The 15,090-nt window shown below is 37.9% G+C and overlaps 1 protein-coding gene across 20 annotated transcripts in view; it reads left to right on the forward strand.

Moving 5' to 3' along the window:
• Nucleotides 1-15,090, forward strand: part of CDC14B (cell division cycle 14B) — a 102,680-nt gene that overhangs the window by 53,741 nt on the left and 33,849 nt on the right. For all 20 annotated transcript variants that reach the window (XR_005353939.1, XM_038526820.1, XM_038526824.1 and 17 more), the window contains 2 exons: nucleotides 9,131-9,207; nucleotides 15,010-15,076. Coding sequence is in view for 19 of the 20 variants with exons in the window: in XM_038526820.1 (XP_038382748.1) it covers nucleotides 9,131-9,207; nucleotides 15,010-15,076 (144 nt within the window). In the remaining variant the exon portion in view is untranslated. The remainder of the gene's footprint in view (nucleotides 1-9,130; nucleotides 9,208-15,009; nucleotides 15,077-15,090) is intronic.

The following is a 15,090-nucleotide window of genomic DNA, read 5'->3' on the forward strand; positions in this document are numbered from 1 at the left end:
CTAAAAAGGCAGAATGAATGGTCTTTTTCCTTTAAGTACAGTTTTCAGTCAAGGGTTATATTAATAGCCACAAAAGAAAATGTTATAACCTGCCTTAAAATCATCTAAATGAAGTTTCAGTGGATCTTATACTTATTTGCTAAACATTTAAAAAATGTACAGCACTTTCCCCATTAGTTTTTAACAACATCTGATTAGCATTTAGGAAATTGGGAATTTACTAACCAAATGTCCATCATTGCTAGATGGAATGAAAGAAAATGAGTGTAATCATTCCCATATGTGCATTTACTTATCATAGTAAAGTTTCTTTTTTAGTCACAGCACCCATTTAAATCAAGAATTGAAACAGCTGTACATGATTTTGTTTATATGAAGCTCTTGGAAGATGTCTCTGTTCCATAGTGACAGTAAGCATATCAGTGGTTGCCTCAGACTTGTGGGGAAGGGGGAAACATTTGGGATTAACTGAGAAGATCCACAGGAGAACTTTTGAGGTGATGGACATTTCCTACTTGGATTGTTGTTGTGGTCATATAGCTGTGGACAGTTGAAATCTATTGACCTATATACATTTAAAATGTATGTTTTCGTTGATTGTAAGTTACACTTCCATAAGTTTTTTTTTTTTTTTTTTTCCAAACAACCAAAAAGAAAGCAAGCAAGGGAGCTGAACTTACAACCAGGCTTTTAAATCAAGATACTTGGGATCCCTGGGTGGCGCAGCGGTTTGGCGCCTGCCTTTGGCCCAGGGCGCGATCCCTGGAGACCCGGGATCGAGTCCCACGTCGGGCTCCCGGTGCATGGAGCCTGCTTCTCCCTCTGCCTGTGTCTCTGCCTCTCTCTCTCTCTCTGTGTGACTATCATAAATAAATAAAAATTAAAAAATAAAATAAAATAAATCAAGATACTTAAAAAATGAAGCATTAACTGTTAAATATATTAATATTTTATTTTATTTTAAAGTATGATCACTAATCATTTAAGAAATGATAGTCACTTTCTGTTACTATTTATTTTTTTATGTGTATACTTTGTAATAGAAGTGGTGGTGTGTTATTATACTAGTAGGTATAAACGTTAATTTTTATTTTTTTAAAGGATTTTATTTATTTATTCATGAGAGACACAGGCAGAGAGGCAGAGACACAGGCAGAGGGAGAAATAGGCTCCATGCAGGGACCCCAACACGGGACTTGATCCTGGGTCTCCAGGATCACACCCCGGGCCGAAGGTGGCGCTAAACCACTGAGCCACCCGGGCTGCCCACAAAACAGTTTTTTGGAAGAGGCCACTGAGCTGGCTTTTAATTTCAATTTATGTAGAGTATCTGGCACCAATTAATAAGCATTCATTAAATGTCTTTCTATTTCCTGTTTCTTTCAACTATTATCATACCTTAAATATTCTTTTTATATTAAAAAACAAGAAAGTTGCCATATTATCTTACTGGTCATCAACCTTGGTTATATCTTATTGACCAGCAGTTATATTTTTCTGCAGATATATAGTATTCAGCTCTTCCACAAGTTAAATGTACTTTTGAGGGCTAATCTGGGAAATTAACCCTTTTTTCTAACATATTTGTGGCTGTGTTCTGAGTATAAAATAAATGATGCAAGCAAACTCTTGGTACATAGCTTGCAAATTTGTTTTCCTTAATGTTTTAAGAGATTACTTTGGGAGAGCTAATTGTGCTAACATGTAGATTCCTTGTTCAAAATTTATCACTCTGTAAGTAGTATTTTTTATTTCTAAGCAATTTTTGTAACCTTTAGAATGGCTTACCTTGTAAACATTTGCACTGAAAATTGTACTCATTAAATCCTAAGAATTTATTAATTCACAGTCTGAATAGAATCCTAATTGTGTCAGATTTGAGATTATTTCAACAGTCATGATAAGAGCTCAGGGACTTAATTTGTTAGTTAATGATGGTCTTTTGAATCTCTGGTCTACTTCTTAAGGATTTAATGATTTTGAACCCAGAGTAGTCAGTGCTAGGTGAAGGTGGCTACCTGTTGAAGGGATCAGGTAAGAAACTAAGACAAAGGGAGCAGAAAGGATCTGAAAGCCACAGGTAAGAATCCAGTTCAGGAAATAGTCTAGCTGGGGCAGCAAAGACTACAGGACCAAGGGGGTAGGAGGGACAGCTCAAGTTTTTATAAGTACTCATCCTTGGGCAGATACTGTGGTGTCGGTGACAGGCAGGGCAACAGCAACAGGCTGCTGTGAATAGCAACCAGAAGGCAGGTTAGTGTGAGGTGTGCCCAGAAGGGGACAAGGCCATGTGGTGGAGGTAGCTGTGGGCATCCCTGCTGATGTCAGCCTTGCTTCCTTTCTCGCCCTAGTGAGCCTGACCGCAGCTATTAGAGCCACCTGGGACACAATTTGGGGAAAGAGTGAAGATAAATGGCTCTCTCTGTTATAAGCTTTGATTGTAGATTTTTTTTTTTTTTTTTTTATGATAGGCACACAGTGAGAGACAGAGGCAGAGACATAGGCAGAGGGAGAAGCAGGCTCCATGCACCGGGAGCCCGATGTGGGATTCGATCCCGGGTCTCCCGGGTCTCCAGGATCGCGCCCTGGGCCAAAGGCAGGCGCCAAACCGCTGCGCCACCCAGGGATCCCTGACTGTAGATCTTTTAAGCTCTCTGGAATGTTGGAATCCTGTCCCTGTTGCAGTACTTGTTTTAGATAGTATGGTTTCTTGTCTATAATAAGGTCTGAGCAGTAGGCTCTCTCCATCCAGTAACAAGCAGTGTGATTTTGGGTGACCAGCAAATATCACAGGTTGGAAAGTAGTGACCTACTAGTTTTATGTAACTGAGTATTTATAAATAGTAGTTTGTTTTTGCTAATGTTTAAAAATTAGGTTTCATGCAAAAAGAAAAATTAAGATTTTTGCTTTGTTTTGAAAAAATATCCCTACTGCCCACATAGTATAGCCATGTGCACTAAGACCCAGAGCCCAATTTCCTCACGTTTATTAGGTATCTGGTCTTGGTAGATATATGATTGCTATGCCAAACTTGCAGTTTCCCTTTATCTAAATTGAGGATCATTATACCAACCTACTATATTTATAAATAACTGAAAAATTAAAACTATTGAAATATAAGGTCATCTGATTTTTTTTAAGTGATAGAATTTTTTTTTATATTAGTGCAGGAGCTGTGAAAGTGATTTTACCTTGTTTACTTATTTTATCATATAAAATTGTGTATTGTATATAGTCTTGTCCCTGCTCATCATTTTTATTCAGCAGTTGGATCTTGAAGCTTATTTCCAACGTGTGTTGGTTCATGAACATTCTGTGTTAATCTGGAGAGTGATTTTTTTTTTTTTTAAAGATCATTCAAGTGTTGGCATAGGAAAGACTATGTCATTTGGTTGAAGTGAAAATAGTTAATACTGGAAACATTGTGACATTTCTCCATGAAAAATATTTGAAAATGGCTATGGGTTTATCAGGCTGCCACATTTGTTGTAGAATTTAAACACCCTTTGTTATTCTTCATTCTCATGATGATTGTGTAATGTTTTAGTTTTTAAAACTGTACCAAAGGTTCTCTGAGTACATAGCTTAAGCTTCAAAATGTTGTATGTAGGGATCCCTGGGTGGTTAAGCGGTTTAGCGTCTGCCTTCTGCCCAGGGCATGATCCTGGAGTTCCGGGATGAGTCCTACATCAGGCTCCCTGCATGGAGCCTACTTCTCCCTCTGCCTGTGTCTCTGCCTCTCTTGTGTGTCTCTTGTGAATAAATAAATAAAATCTTTAAAAAACCCAAAATGTTTTATGTAAGAATAAGAAGCATGTGCTTAAATGATTGGGCTTTATTATTTGGGGCCTGAATTGTCAGGATTGAAACCAAATGATCAGGCTGTGATTCTTTTCTTTCAATCCACTGATTTCATTCATCACTGGTTGAGCCCTTCCCAGGTTTCAAAACATAGGTCTGTAGTCTAAGGTTCAGAGTCTTTACAGGGACTGGGGCATGCAGATGATAATTTAAAAATACGGACATGGAAGTCCTAGAAATGACTATAGTACTACTCAGCAAAGATCTTTGCACTGTGACTTCAAAAAGCACTACTGACTTATCAGATATTTGTCCCACAATATTTTATTCATCCTGTGAGATTGCCATTTGCTTCTTCAGAGAGATTACCTACCTCAGAGAGAGAGATGACAGCATGCTCCCTCTTCTGATGCTTTCAAAGCCATGGGGATTGCTTGCGTTTACCTCCGCACTTGTCACCTATTTGCTTATTTATCCTCTCTTAACTGAAGTGACTATTTCCTTACTCACTGTTTATCATGCTACTCTATTACCTATTGCTGCCTGACAAATTACCCCACTGGGCTGCAGTCATCTGAAGTTGTCAGTTAAAAGTGACAACTGTTACTGTCAGTTAACACTGGTTATTGGCATGGGGCTTCTCTTCTTGCCACACGGGCTGCCGGAGTACCCTCACTTAATGACACCTTGAGGTACCCAGAGTGAGAAATCCCAGACAGAAGCCACAGTGTCATTTATGAGTTAGCCTCAGAAGCCACACACTGCCATTTGTGCATTGTTTACACATGGGTGCCCTATTCATTGTGGGAGGGGGCTCCGCAAGGTGGGAATGCCAGGAGGTGAGCATCATGAGGGCTGTTTTGGAAGCTAGCTACCACAGCTGTTTAATCTCTCTCTTGTTCCTCATTTGTTGCTTCCTATTTTTGGACAGCAATGTGGAATTAGAATGACCATTCTATATTTGTACATAGCTTCTCATGAAAATATACCAAAGGAATTTGAAAAGGACCTAGCTTCCAAATTGCTAGGAACACTGACGGTTCGTAAAATTACACTGATTTAGAGTTTACTAATTTGAGGATTTGTGTTAATATAGGAGCCGTTTATAGGGTTTTTCTTATATTTAGAATAATTTCATATGGCAAGGCCTTTTGACTAGGGAAGATGCGTGGGTGTACAATTAAAAATGATACTAGCTGCAAATATTTACTTAATAGTTGTGTGTCTTGGTCCTTTTGGGTAGGTGTAACAAACTACCAGAGCCTGGGAGGCTTATAAACACACAGAAATTTATTTCTCTTATGGAGGCTGGGAGTTCCAAGATCAGGGTGTGTCAGCAACCTGGTGAGGGCTGTCACATGGCAGAAGGGAGCTAAGGATCTCTGGAGCCTCTTTAATAAGGCACCCCTCCCATCCATGATGGTTCCACCCTTATGGCTAACCATCTCAGAGCTCCCATCTACTAATACCATCACCTCTTGGGGCTTAGGATTTCAACATAGGAATTTGCAAGACGGGACACACATTCAGACTATAGCATTATATAAATAGACTCATTCTGAGTCTATAAATTTCCTTTAACTTATCTCATTATACCCAGTATCTATTTATGTACATTATGTACAGTCAATCCACAACTGGGTTTAAAAATAATGTTTTTGAAAAGTTTACTACTAGGGATTCAGTTTTTATTCCCCTAAAGGATTGGGCTCCCTATAGGAAGCCTGCTTCTCCTTCTGCCTGTGTCTCTGCCTGTCTCTGTGTCTTTCATGAATAAATAAATAAATAAATATTTTAAAAATTATAAAAAATAAATAAAAATTAAAAAGGATGCCTAGGTGGCTCAGCAGTTGAGCCTCTGCCTTTGGCTCAGGGCATGATAGGGGATCTGGGATCGAGTCCCACATCAGACTCTCCACAGGGAGCCTGCTACTCCCTCTGCCTGTGTCTCTGCCTCTCTCTGTGTCTCTCATGAATAAATAAATAAATCTTTAAAACAATAATAAAAAATAAATATTCCCCCAAAGGAGAAAATGTTACATTGCCCTTGTGTTCTTTGAATTAAACTTGTGTTCCAAGGCTGACCAACAATTATTTAATGTATGAAGAGGCATTTAATGTATAAAGAGGAATTACCTTTTTCTTGAGGAAAAATTTATATAATTTGAGACAGTCTTGCTAGACATAGGGAAACCTGAAAGAGGTCTCGATTTCATTTAATTTAAATTATGTGTACATACACATACATGCATAAATACAAATGAATCAAATCTTGTTCTCACTCTCATTGGCTTCAAGGTGTTTTTTTATTTGGTTTTGGTTTGTTTTGGTTTCAGGGTGGTCTTTGAAAGGGAGTCTCTATCTACTAGTAAGTCCCAAAATAGAAGAAAGACAAGAAAAGACTTTTCTGATGCTGTACAGTAAACCTTAGAAGAGAAAAGAAAGATGTTGGAGCCTAACAAAGAATGAGGAAATTTGCAAAGGAGGGGGTTGGATTTAAAATTATTTTTAATGTTTCCTAAAAGAATTGTCATGCTGTTTTTCCAAATGAATAATAATAAAATAGAAAGTCACGTGATAAGTTGAGGCCTAAAAGAGAAGTAATGTATAGACAACTAAGATGAGTAAGATTACAAATGATTATGTGTGCTTTAGTTCATGATAAATTGCAATCTTATATGAGTTACAAATACTTTTTTTTAAAGATTTTATTTATTCATGAGAGACACAGGGAGAGAGAGAGAGAGGCAGAGACACAGGCAGGGAGAAGCAGGCTCCATGCAGGGAGCCCGACGTGGGACTCGATCCCAGGCCTCCAGGATCACTGCCTGGGCTGAAGGCGGTGCTAAACCCGTGAGCCTCCTGGGCTGCCCATGAGTTATGAATATTATACTTGAAAATTTGTACTAGGTTCTAGGTAACAAAATATTTCTCTATTCTTGGAATTGATGTTTTTTTCTTGTACCTTTTTTGGGGATTTGTATGCTGCCCTAGATAAACATTACAAGATTCTGTATAGTTAATTGAAGTTTTGTAATTTTTTTTTAGAGTAAATGGGATGAAACCATATTGAGAAACAGTGTAGGGGCACCTGGGTGGCTCAGTCAGTTAGGCAGCTGCCTTGGCTCAGGTCATGATCCCAGGGTCCTGAGATCAAGCCCTACGTCAGGCTTCCTGCTCCCTGGGGAGTCTGCTTTTCCCTCTGCCCCACTCCCTCCTTGTGTGTGTGCACATTCTCTCTTTCAAATAAATAAAGAAAAGAAAAGAAACAGCCTAGACACTGGGAAAAGATTCCTTTTATGATTCTTAAAACAGAAAATTGGTATTCTACCAATTCTACCAAAGGCATTCTGCCCTTTGGAAGGTGACTCAACTGTTATGACTAGTTTTGAGATATGTCCTTCTCAGAATTTTAAAGATCCTTGTTGGATCTGTGATTGTATGATTTCTCTTAATCCAATGATTTTTTTTTTTTAATTTTTATTTACTTATGATAGGCACACAGTGAGAGAGAGAGAGGCAGAGACACAGGCAGAGGGAGAAGCAGGCTCCATGCACCAGGAGCCCGACGTGGGATTCGATCCTGGGTCTCCAGGATCGCGCCCTGGGCCAAAGGCAGGCGCTAAACCGCTACGCCACCCAGGGATCCCAATCCAATGATTTTTTAAAATTTACTATTGTAAGTAGATTTAGGTTAGTGAATTAAAAATTCAGTAAGAGTCCATGTATAGAATATGAACCAGGAGTTTGAAATGAAGCCTAAGAGATAGGTCCTCACTTCATAGGGCTCACAATTAGGTTGAGGAAACAGCTCATATACGTAAGTGATGGAGATTAGAGGTTTATACTTTTTTTAGTGATTTAAAAATATATTTATCTATTTATTTTTAATTTATTTTTATTTATTTATTTATTTTTTCAATGTATTTATTTTAGAGAGAGAGAGTGTGCATGAGAGAGACAGAGGGAGAGAATCCTCAAGCAGACTCTCTGTTGATCATGGAGCTCAGCATGGTTCCCGAACCCATAACCCTGAGATCATGACGACCTAAGCTGAAATCAAGAGTCAGACACTTAACCAACTGAGCCATGCAGGGACTTCTTTAGTGATTTCTTTTTACTAGTAAAAAAAATTTTCTTTAGAGGTTTTATGTATTTATTCCTGAGGGACAAAGAGAGAGGCAGACATAGGCAGAGGGAGAAGCAACCTCCTTGTGGGGAGCCTGATGTGGGACTCAATCCCGGATCAGCCCTGAGTTGAAGGCAGATGCTCAACCATTGAGCCACCCAGGTGCCCTACTACTCAAAATTTCAAGTATATTATCCCAAAATAAGCCTTAGCATGGAATCTAATTTATGTAAAAATATATGTGCCAAATCGGATGCTGGTGGCCACCTCTCCTTCCACGATGTATGAGCTGAAAATGTCCTGCCTTATGGGAAGATTCTGAGTTGGAAAAAGACTTGTGCCTTCAGATTGAATGGGGGTCAGGAAGTCTCAGGCAAACTAAATTGGAGGTTGAGGATGACTCACTTAGAGGGAGACCAGTGAAATTCTCAAACTCCAAATTTCTGAAACAGGTTCTTATAAGAGGAAGAGAGAATGAGGCTAGTAAAATATTTCTGCAACACTAGAACTGAGAAGACAGTGGAACAACATGTATGAATTATTGAGAGAAAGGAACTGTCCACCAAAAATCATATGCATAGTAAATGTCAGGGCAGAAAACAAGAAGCTATTGGACCCGAAATGCTAAAGAATCTACTTGAAGTAGTTCTGCCAGATAAGGTGAAAGCCTAATATAGTTCTGAGGATAAAAGAAGCCAATGAAAATAAGAAGCAAATGCAGTTTTATAGGAAACCTGTTCAGTACTTTTAAGTAGTTAAATTTAAATGGATGGAATTAATCAAACTCTTGCTCTGCCTTATGTCCTCGTCCCCATTCTCAGTCCACCTCCTAGCTCCATCCCCCACACACTTCTTTATAGTCATTTCAGTGGATTTTCAGGAAAGGGATGAGGCTAAAAGCATGTGCTCAGTCTAATATCTTGATTTAGAAAATCTGTTTTTAAAATGCTCTACTTGTTACCACAAAAGGTTGTTGGGGAGTTGTTCAGTGCTCTTAGTGCAAGCAACAAAAACTAGCTACCGCAGATTCCAGCTAAAAAGGAATTGGCTGATAGGGTCCTGGGTGACTCCCAGGGTCCTTGGGAAGGCTGGAAAATCAGGCTCAGTTAATCAGAGAGAAATTATACAAACTTTTGCAGTGACAGCACTGTATCTTCATTTAGAAATAAATTGCTTTTTTCTTCTCTTTTCAAATATAGGTTATATATTTGGGGAGAGCTCCAGAAGAAGCATATAGAATATTAATGTGTGGAGCTACATCCTACATTCCTTTCAGGTAAATATAAGAATGATATGGTAGATTCATTCAATCAGGTACTTGCCAGAAATATCTTACTATAGTTGTTTCTGAAAAAAAGAAGACCTGGTAAATAGTCTTGTTAGAGTGGGTACAAATAACACCATAGATCTGGGCAGCTCAACTACTGACATTTTGTCATGGGGGCTGTCCTACATATTGTAGGATGTTTAGCAGCATCCCCAGCTTCTGCCTCCTCGTTGTCAGTAACACCTCCACCTCCATGAAATTAATTGTGGAAAGCAAAATGTCTCTAGACATTGCCAGATGTCCCTCGTGGCAGTGAATCACTTCTATGTGAGAACCTCTGCCACTTATGGAAACTATGCCTTGTAATCAGATGACAGTCCTGGAATTATGGTACTCAGAGCCACCCCTGAGAAATTTGGGTCCTGAAGAGTTAAGAAATAAGTTTTCCGATAAATAGTAGTTAATTTCAGTGGCATAAAGGAATCTCTTTGTCCTAGCGATACGCCCGCAGAGATGGTGGCTGGGTGAGGTTGCCAGTGTGCTCCACTACTGGAAAAACCAAATGGCTGTGTCATAGAAGTGGTATATAAGTAAAGTCTATGTAAACGGGTAACAGCCTCATCCTCATCTCACAACTTACCAGGTGATTGTGTTGAAGATATTTTGAAAAAACTTGTGTTCTTAAGTTCTAAAAGTTTCTCAAAATCCTTGACGTGGTACATAATCAGGATATTGTATGGCACTTAAGATGTAATAAACATGAAATAATTTAACTGATTGCATACTGTGTTGATAATTTCAAGTACTGCATTTTTCTTCCACTCATAAGTTAGTAATTTTAGTATTGTTGTATATGCCTTGGATGCCTGATTTTGAAGGTATATCCTTGCTTTTAAAATGTAAGGTTGTGAATTTGACTTCATTGTGGACAGGTTGGGTCTCCCATTGACCTTAGCAGAATCTTCTTCTTCAGTAACTGTAGGACTGTCCATGAGATGGGTCTTACTACCATGGACTTACTCCATGAAATAGATAGTTGTTTCATTTCTATATTACCTTAAGACTGTAATAAGTGATTTAGCAAATTAGGAGAATTGCTTTGAACCCAGTACCATCACCTTTCTTTCTAGTGCAAGGATTGTGTTAAGTCTTCTGTTATTTGAGGTGGGTAGGAAGAGATGAAGATTATTTTCTAAACTGGAGAGTGCTCTATTTCTCAACTTGAAATATAACAGCAGCCATAAATTCCTTGAGAAGAAATGCTTGTATCTGTGGTCTGTGAGTCACAAGAACATTGGTATACAGTGATAATTTTGTTGTTAGCTTCTTTATATCAGTATTCCTTTATAATAGTGCCATTCTTAAAGTTTATAACTTAAGGTCCTGAAATAGAATAAGCACACACATTTCATATAACCCAGGTAAAGGTCCATGGAACACTGTTGATGTAAAAGAGAATTTGCATTAATTTAAATGCAAATGCCAAAAATAGAATAAATTTTGCTTTTTTTTTGCCATTACCTGTGTTTAAAATTACTGAAGTTTGGCACTGAGATATGAAGTTTGGCACTCCTGGTCCCAGGAGGAAAGTGAGTAATTCTCTAAAAAATAGGACTTGGCTAGAAGCAGTTCAAGTTTGTAAAATTTGAATCTTTGTAGTCCTAGATGCCAAATATTTGATATATCTATAAAGTATTGTTTCTCCAGATATGGTCTGTAAATTAGTGTCAATCTGCGAACTTTTTGTTACCAGCTGTGATGAGAATAAGAATTGCAAGTAGAGGGGATCCCTGGGTGGCTCAGCGGTTTAGTGCCTGCCTTTGGCCCAGGGTGTGATCCTGGAATCCCGGGATCGAGTCCCATCAGGCTCCCTGCGTGGACCCTGCTTCTCCCTCTGCCTGTGTCTCTGTCTCTGTCTCTCTCTCTCTCCCTCTCTCTCCCCCTCTCTCCCCCTCCCCCTCTGTGTCTCTAATGAATAAATAAAATCTTAAAAAAAAAAGAATTGCGAGTAGGATTTTAGAGACTTTTATAATAATTCAGTAGAGTATTTTAATGCCTGTGGAATAAAATATTAAGAATTTGGGCTTGTATTTAATGTGTTTTTTTTCTTTTGCTTTTCTAGTAATTCATTTTTATTTATAAGTAAAACATAAAATACATATGTATTTTTTAGATAGAAAGTTTTTTTTTAGAAAGTATTTTTTATATGTAGAAATTATGTTATTTTGGTTATGTAATAATACAATACTATTGTATTTCACACTTACTGAATTTTATGAAAGTATCAGCAGAGCAGAATCAAAAAACTTGTACTTCACATTTTAGTGTTCTGTTTAACTTAATTAGAGAGTAGGTCAATCAGAATTAATAAAGCTTGATATATTTTTTAAGCTTGAATATTTTGAAAGAAATTGCATTATAGTCTTTCATCCTTGCCACTTTAAGTATGTAGAATAAATATATGTACTTTTTAAAAAAATATATGCACTTTAAGTGCATAGTATAAATATAGCTGTTAACAAGAATAGCATTCATTTGCAGTTAAACTTTTTATGCTCCATAGCAATATTTAATTAGATTTAATTCAACTTAGATATAATTCTTTAACCACTGAATTTACATATGTTTATATATACATATATATGATTTCTTAATGGATCATATCACGATTTTTCTGCCATTTAAATGAAAATATAGTATAAAATGTAGTTCAGTGTTTTCTTGATACTTTAGGATTATTGTCAGCAATAGCATATACTGCTGTTCTTTGGTATTACCCTTAATACACCTTTGCTTCTTAATTGATTGGGGAAGGGGGGGCTCTGCTTTCTGTTTTCTTGGGAGATAGTGTTGTATAGTTTACTATTGACATCAGACCAAGGAGAGTTTGACTCTTAACTTCTGCCACTTTGGTTCTTTACAAATGTGAGCCTTGGTCTCCTAGTTCATAAATGGGAATGACAGTAGGATCGCTCTAATGGGGTATGAGGATTAAACACCATGATGTATATCTTACTGCAGTTAAAACCCCCACTAGTCTCTCGCGTATATGTAACTACCATCCAGTTCAAGGCACAGAACACTGCCAGCACTCCTGAAGATTCCCTTCACCCCCCACCTAATATCTCTGTGACTTCCACCACATGTTTTTCTTGCCTTTGAACTTGATATGAACGAAGTCATATAGTAGGCATTTTAGAGAGTTGGGACTGAGCTTTTTAAATACATAATGCCTGTGAGATTTATCCATGTTGTGGCAGGTATCAGTAGGTATCATGCTTTATCTTTTTACTGCTTTTGTAGCATTCCACTCAGTGTACACATCACAGCTTATTTGTTCTTTGTCCTTTTGATGAATTCTTGGGTTATTTGCAGTTTTTGGTTACCAAGCTGCTGCAAAAGCTGTTATTTTAAAACTAGTATTTGACATTGTTTTGCAGTTTCTCAGCAGTACGCTTTCACTGATTCTCATCTGCCTTATTTATCTAAAAGATTTTATTTTTAAGTAATCTCCACACTCAACTTGGGGCTTGAATCCTGAGACCGAGAGTCACACACTCCACCAACTGAGCCAGCCAGGTGCCCCCTCATTGCTTTTCTAAGTTTGTCAAACGATCTTAGTGACGCATCCCCTGCCCCAGCCTTATATACAGATTCATAGCTACTTTTCTACTGTTTGGAAGAAGCCTGATTGCTTGGGTAGAAGGAAGAATGTATGGGTGTATTTAAAGTTGGAGGTATTAAGAAATAAACATGAATGAGTAAAGAAAGATTTTTATTGTCTAATCAGGTAGTGTGATGTGTGAGGCAGAACTTCAGGTAAGCCCAGATTAAAGTTTGTGGAATCCTCATTGACTAAAGCAGGGCTTGGCTTGTAGTAGGTTCTCAAAAATATACATTGAATAAATGCATCAAGTTATCACAAAGACTGAATCAACATGCCTTTGACTTGGGAAGAATTCTCAGTAGATAAAGAAGATAATAAAAGTAACTGAGGAGACAGGGTTAAAAATATGAGGATGCAACACCATATATCCAGTCATAATTTTTAAAAAGGATTTATTTGAGAGAGAGAGAGCATGTAAGCAGGGGGAGAGGTAGAGGGAGAGAGAAAATCCTTAAGCTGTCTCCCTAGGACCCTGAGATAATGACCTGAGCTGAAATGAAGAGTCAGCCACTTAACCAACTGAGCCAACCAGGCGCCCGCCCTTCCACTGATAACTTTTATTTGGGTTTAGATTAAATTACTTCATTTCCCTATCCTAGGTTCTCTATCTAAAATGTTCTTTATTCCATGAAAAAAATTATTCCTACAAAACATATGTTTTTGTGTTGATTCTTTAGGTCACTGGTTCTTAAACTTGAACATACATCACAATCACCCAGAGGACCTGTAAGAGCAAAAATTCCCTGGCCCACCCATAGAACTTCTGACTCAGTAGGTTTGGATGGAGCCTGGGAATTGACATTTCCAACAGGGTTGAGTGATGCTGCTTGACCAGGGACCACACTGCGAACTGCTGTGGGCCGTATTATTTTTCTACTTCCTGAAGATTGCCAATAAACTGTTGGTAAAATCGTTTCCTAGGCTTTGTAGAGAACTTTTCTAGGTTTTAGAAGAGCAGCTTTTTAAATTAAGAGGCCTACAGGACAAAAATGGCCTGTTGTAAGACTGTGTGCAATCCTCTGATGGCTGACATAGAATTTACCTCAGGAATCCTAGCCAGTTCAGACAGTAATGTCAAACTATTCTCAGTGAAAAGGATGTCCTTTTCCACCTTGTTCATGTTGCTATAAGGTTTGTGTAAGTTGAAATTTTTCAATGTGCAGTTTGAGTTTTCAGCTAAGTGACATTACAGTGTGAAAACCCAACCAAGGCAGGCAGGTAATGATGGCTTCGGCAGCAGTCTGGTTCCACCGAAAGTCCAGATAAGGACCATTTGAGAATCCTAGCTGTTCAGCGTTTCTAGAATGATCAAACTTAATGTTGCCTAATTCTGAATGTTTTCATTTTGTAATGGCTCAGGGTAGCTGGAAAGGAGAAGCCAGTGGGAGTAGAGGGTGGCCTTATTTTTCTGGACAAACTCTTAACTGACATTAAGAGATCTGTGGTAAGATTAGTGATAGATGTTGCTGTGGTGTTGGGCGGAGTTGTCTGTAAACTAATTTAAACACTTCCCCAAGAGCACTGTGGTTTTCGAGGTACTCTAATCTTCTAAAAATCAGAAAGAAGTTACTCAGTTCATTTGTTAAAGATTGTGAAAGCATAATGAGAAGAGCAGACTGCTTTTTAGCTCACATGTAGTATTACATATTACTGTGATTTCCCATTATCTTTTTTCTATGTGGATGGATACATACTTATATTGCACACATATATGTATGTATATATGGAGTCAAAAGTAAGTCTTTCCTGGTAACAATTTAATGTGGTATCTTCCAGTTTGAAGAAAAAATGCAATGCTTTGCCTTTTTGTGGGGAGGGGTACATATTAGATTAGAGCTCAAGAAGATACTTTTGAAGTCTAGCCATCACGGCCAGAAATGATCTTGGGAGATCATTTGAAATTCAGATAGTGGTCATTGATTTACACCTATAAAACAGTATCTACCAGAATAGGTAGAAACTGCAGTGAAATTTATAACAGTGACTTATCCCTGATTAAAACCCAAAAGGCAAGATTTTTTTTTTAATCCTTGTCCTGAGTTTGTGGTTTGATTTTAAATTCTAGGCAACTTTGTCTTGAGGCAAGTGTACTACAGAAAATTAAATTAACTAAGCTATGTATTTCAATACTTTTGGGATTTCAGAGATGCTGCCTATGGAAGTTGCAATTTCTACATTACACTTCTCGACTGTTTTCATGCAGTAAAGAAGGTAAGTGATTCATA

Source organism: Canis lupus, chromosome 1 (assembly GCF_011100685.1).
Source record: "Canis lupus familiaris isolate Mischka breed German Shepherd chromosome 1, alternate assembly UU_Cfam_GSD_1.0, whole genome shotgun sequence".
Taxonomy (NCBI): domain Eukaryota; kingdom Metazoa; phylum Chordata; class Mammalia; order Carnivora; family Canidae; genus Canis; species Canis lupus.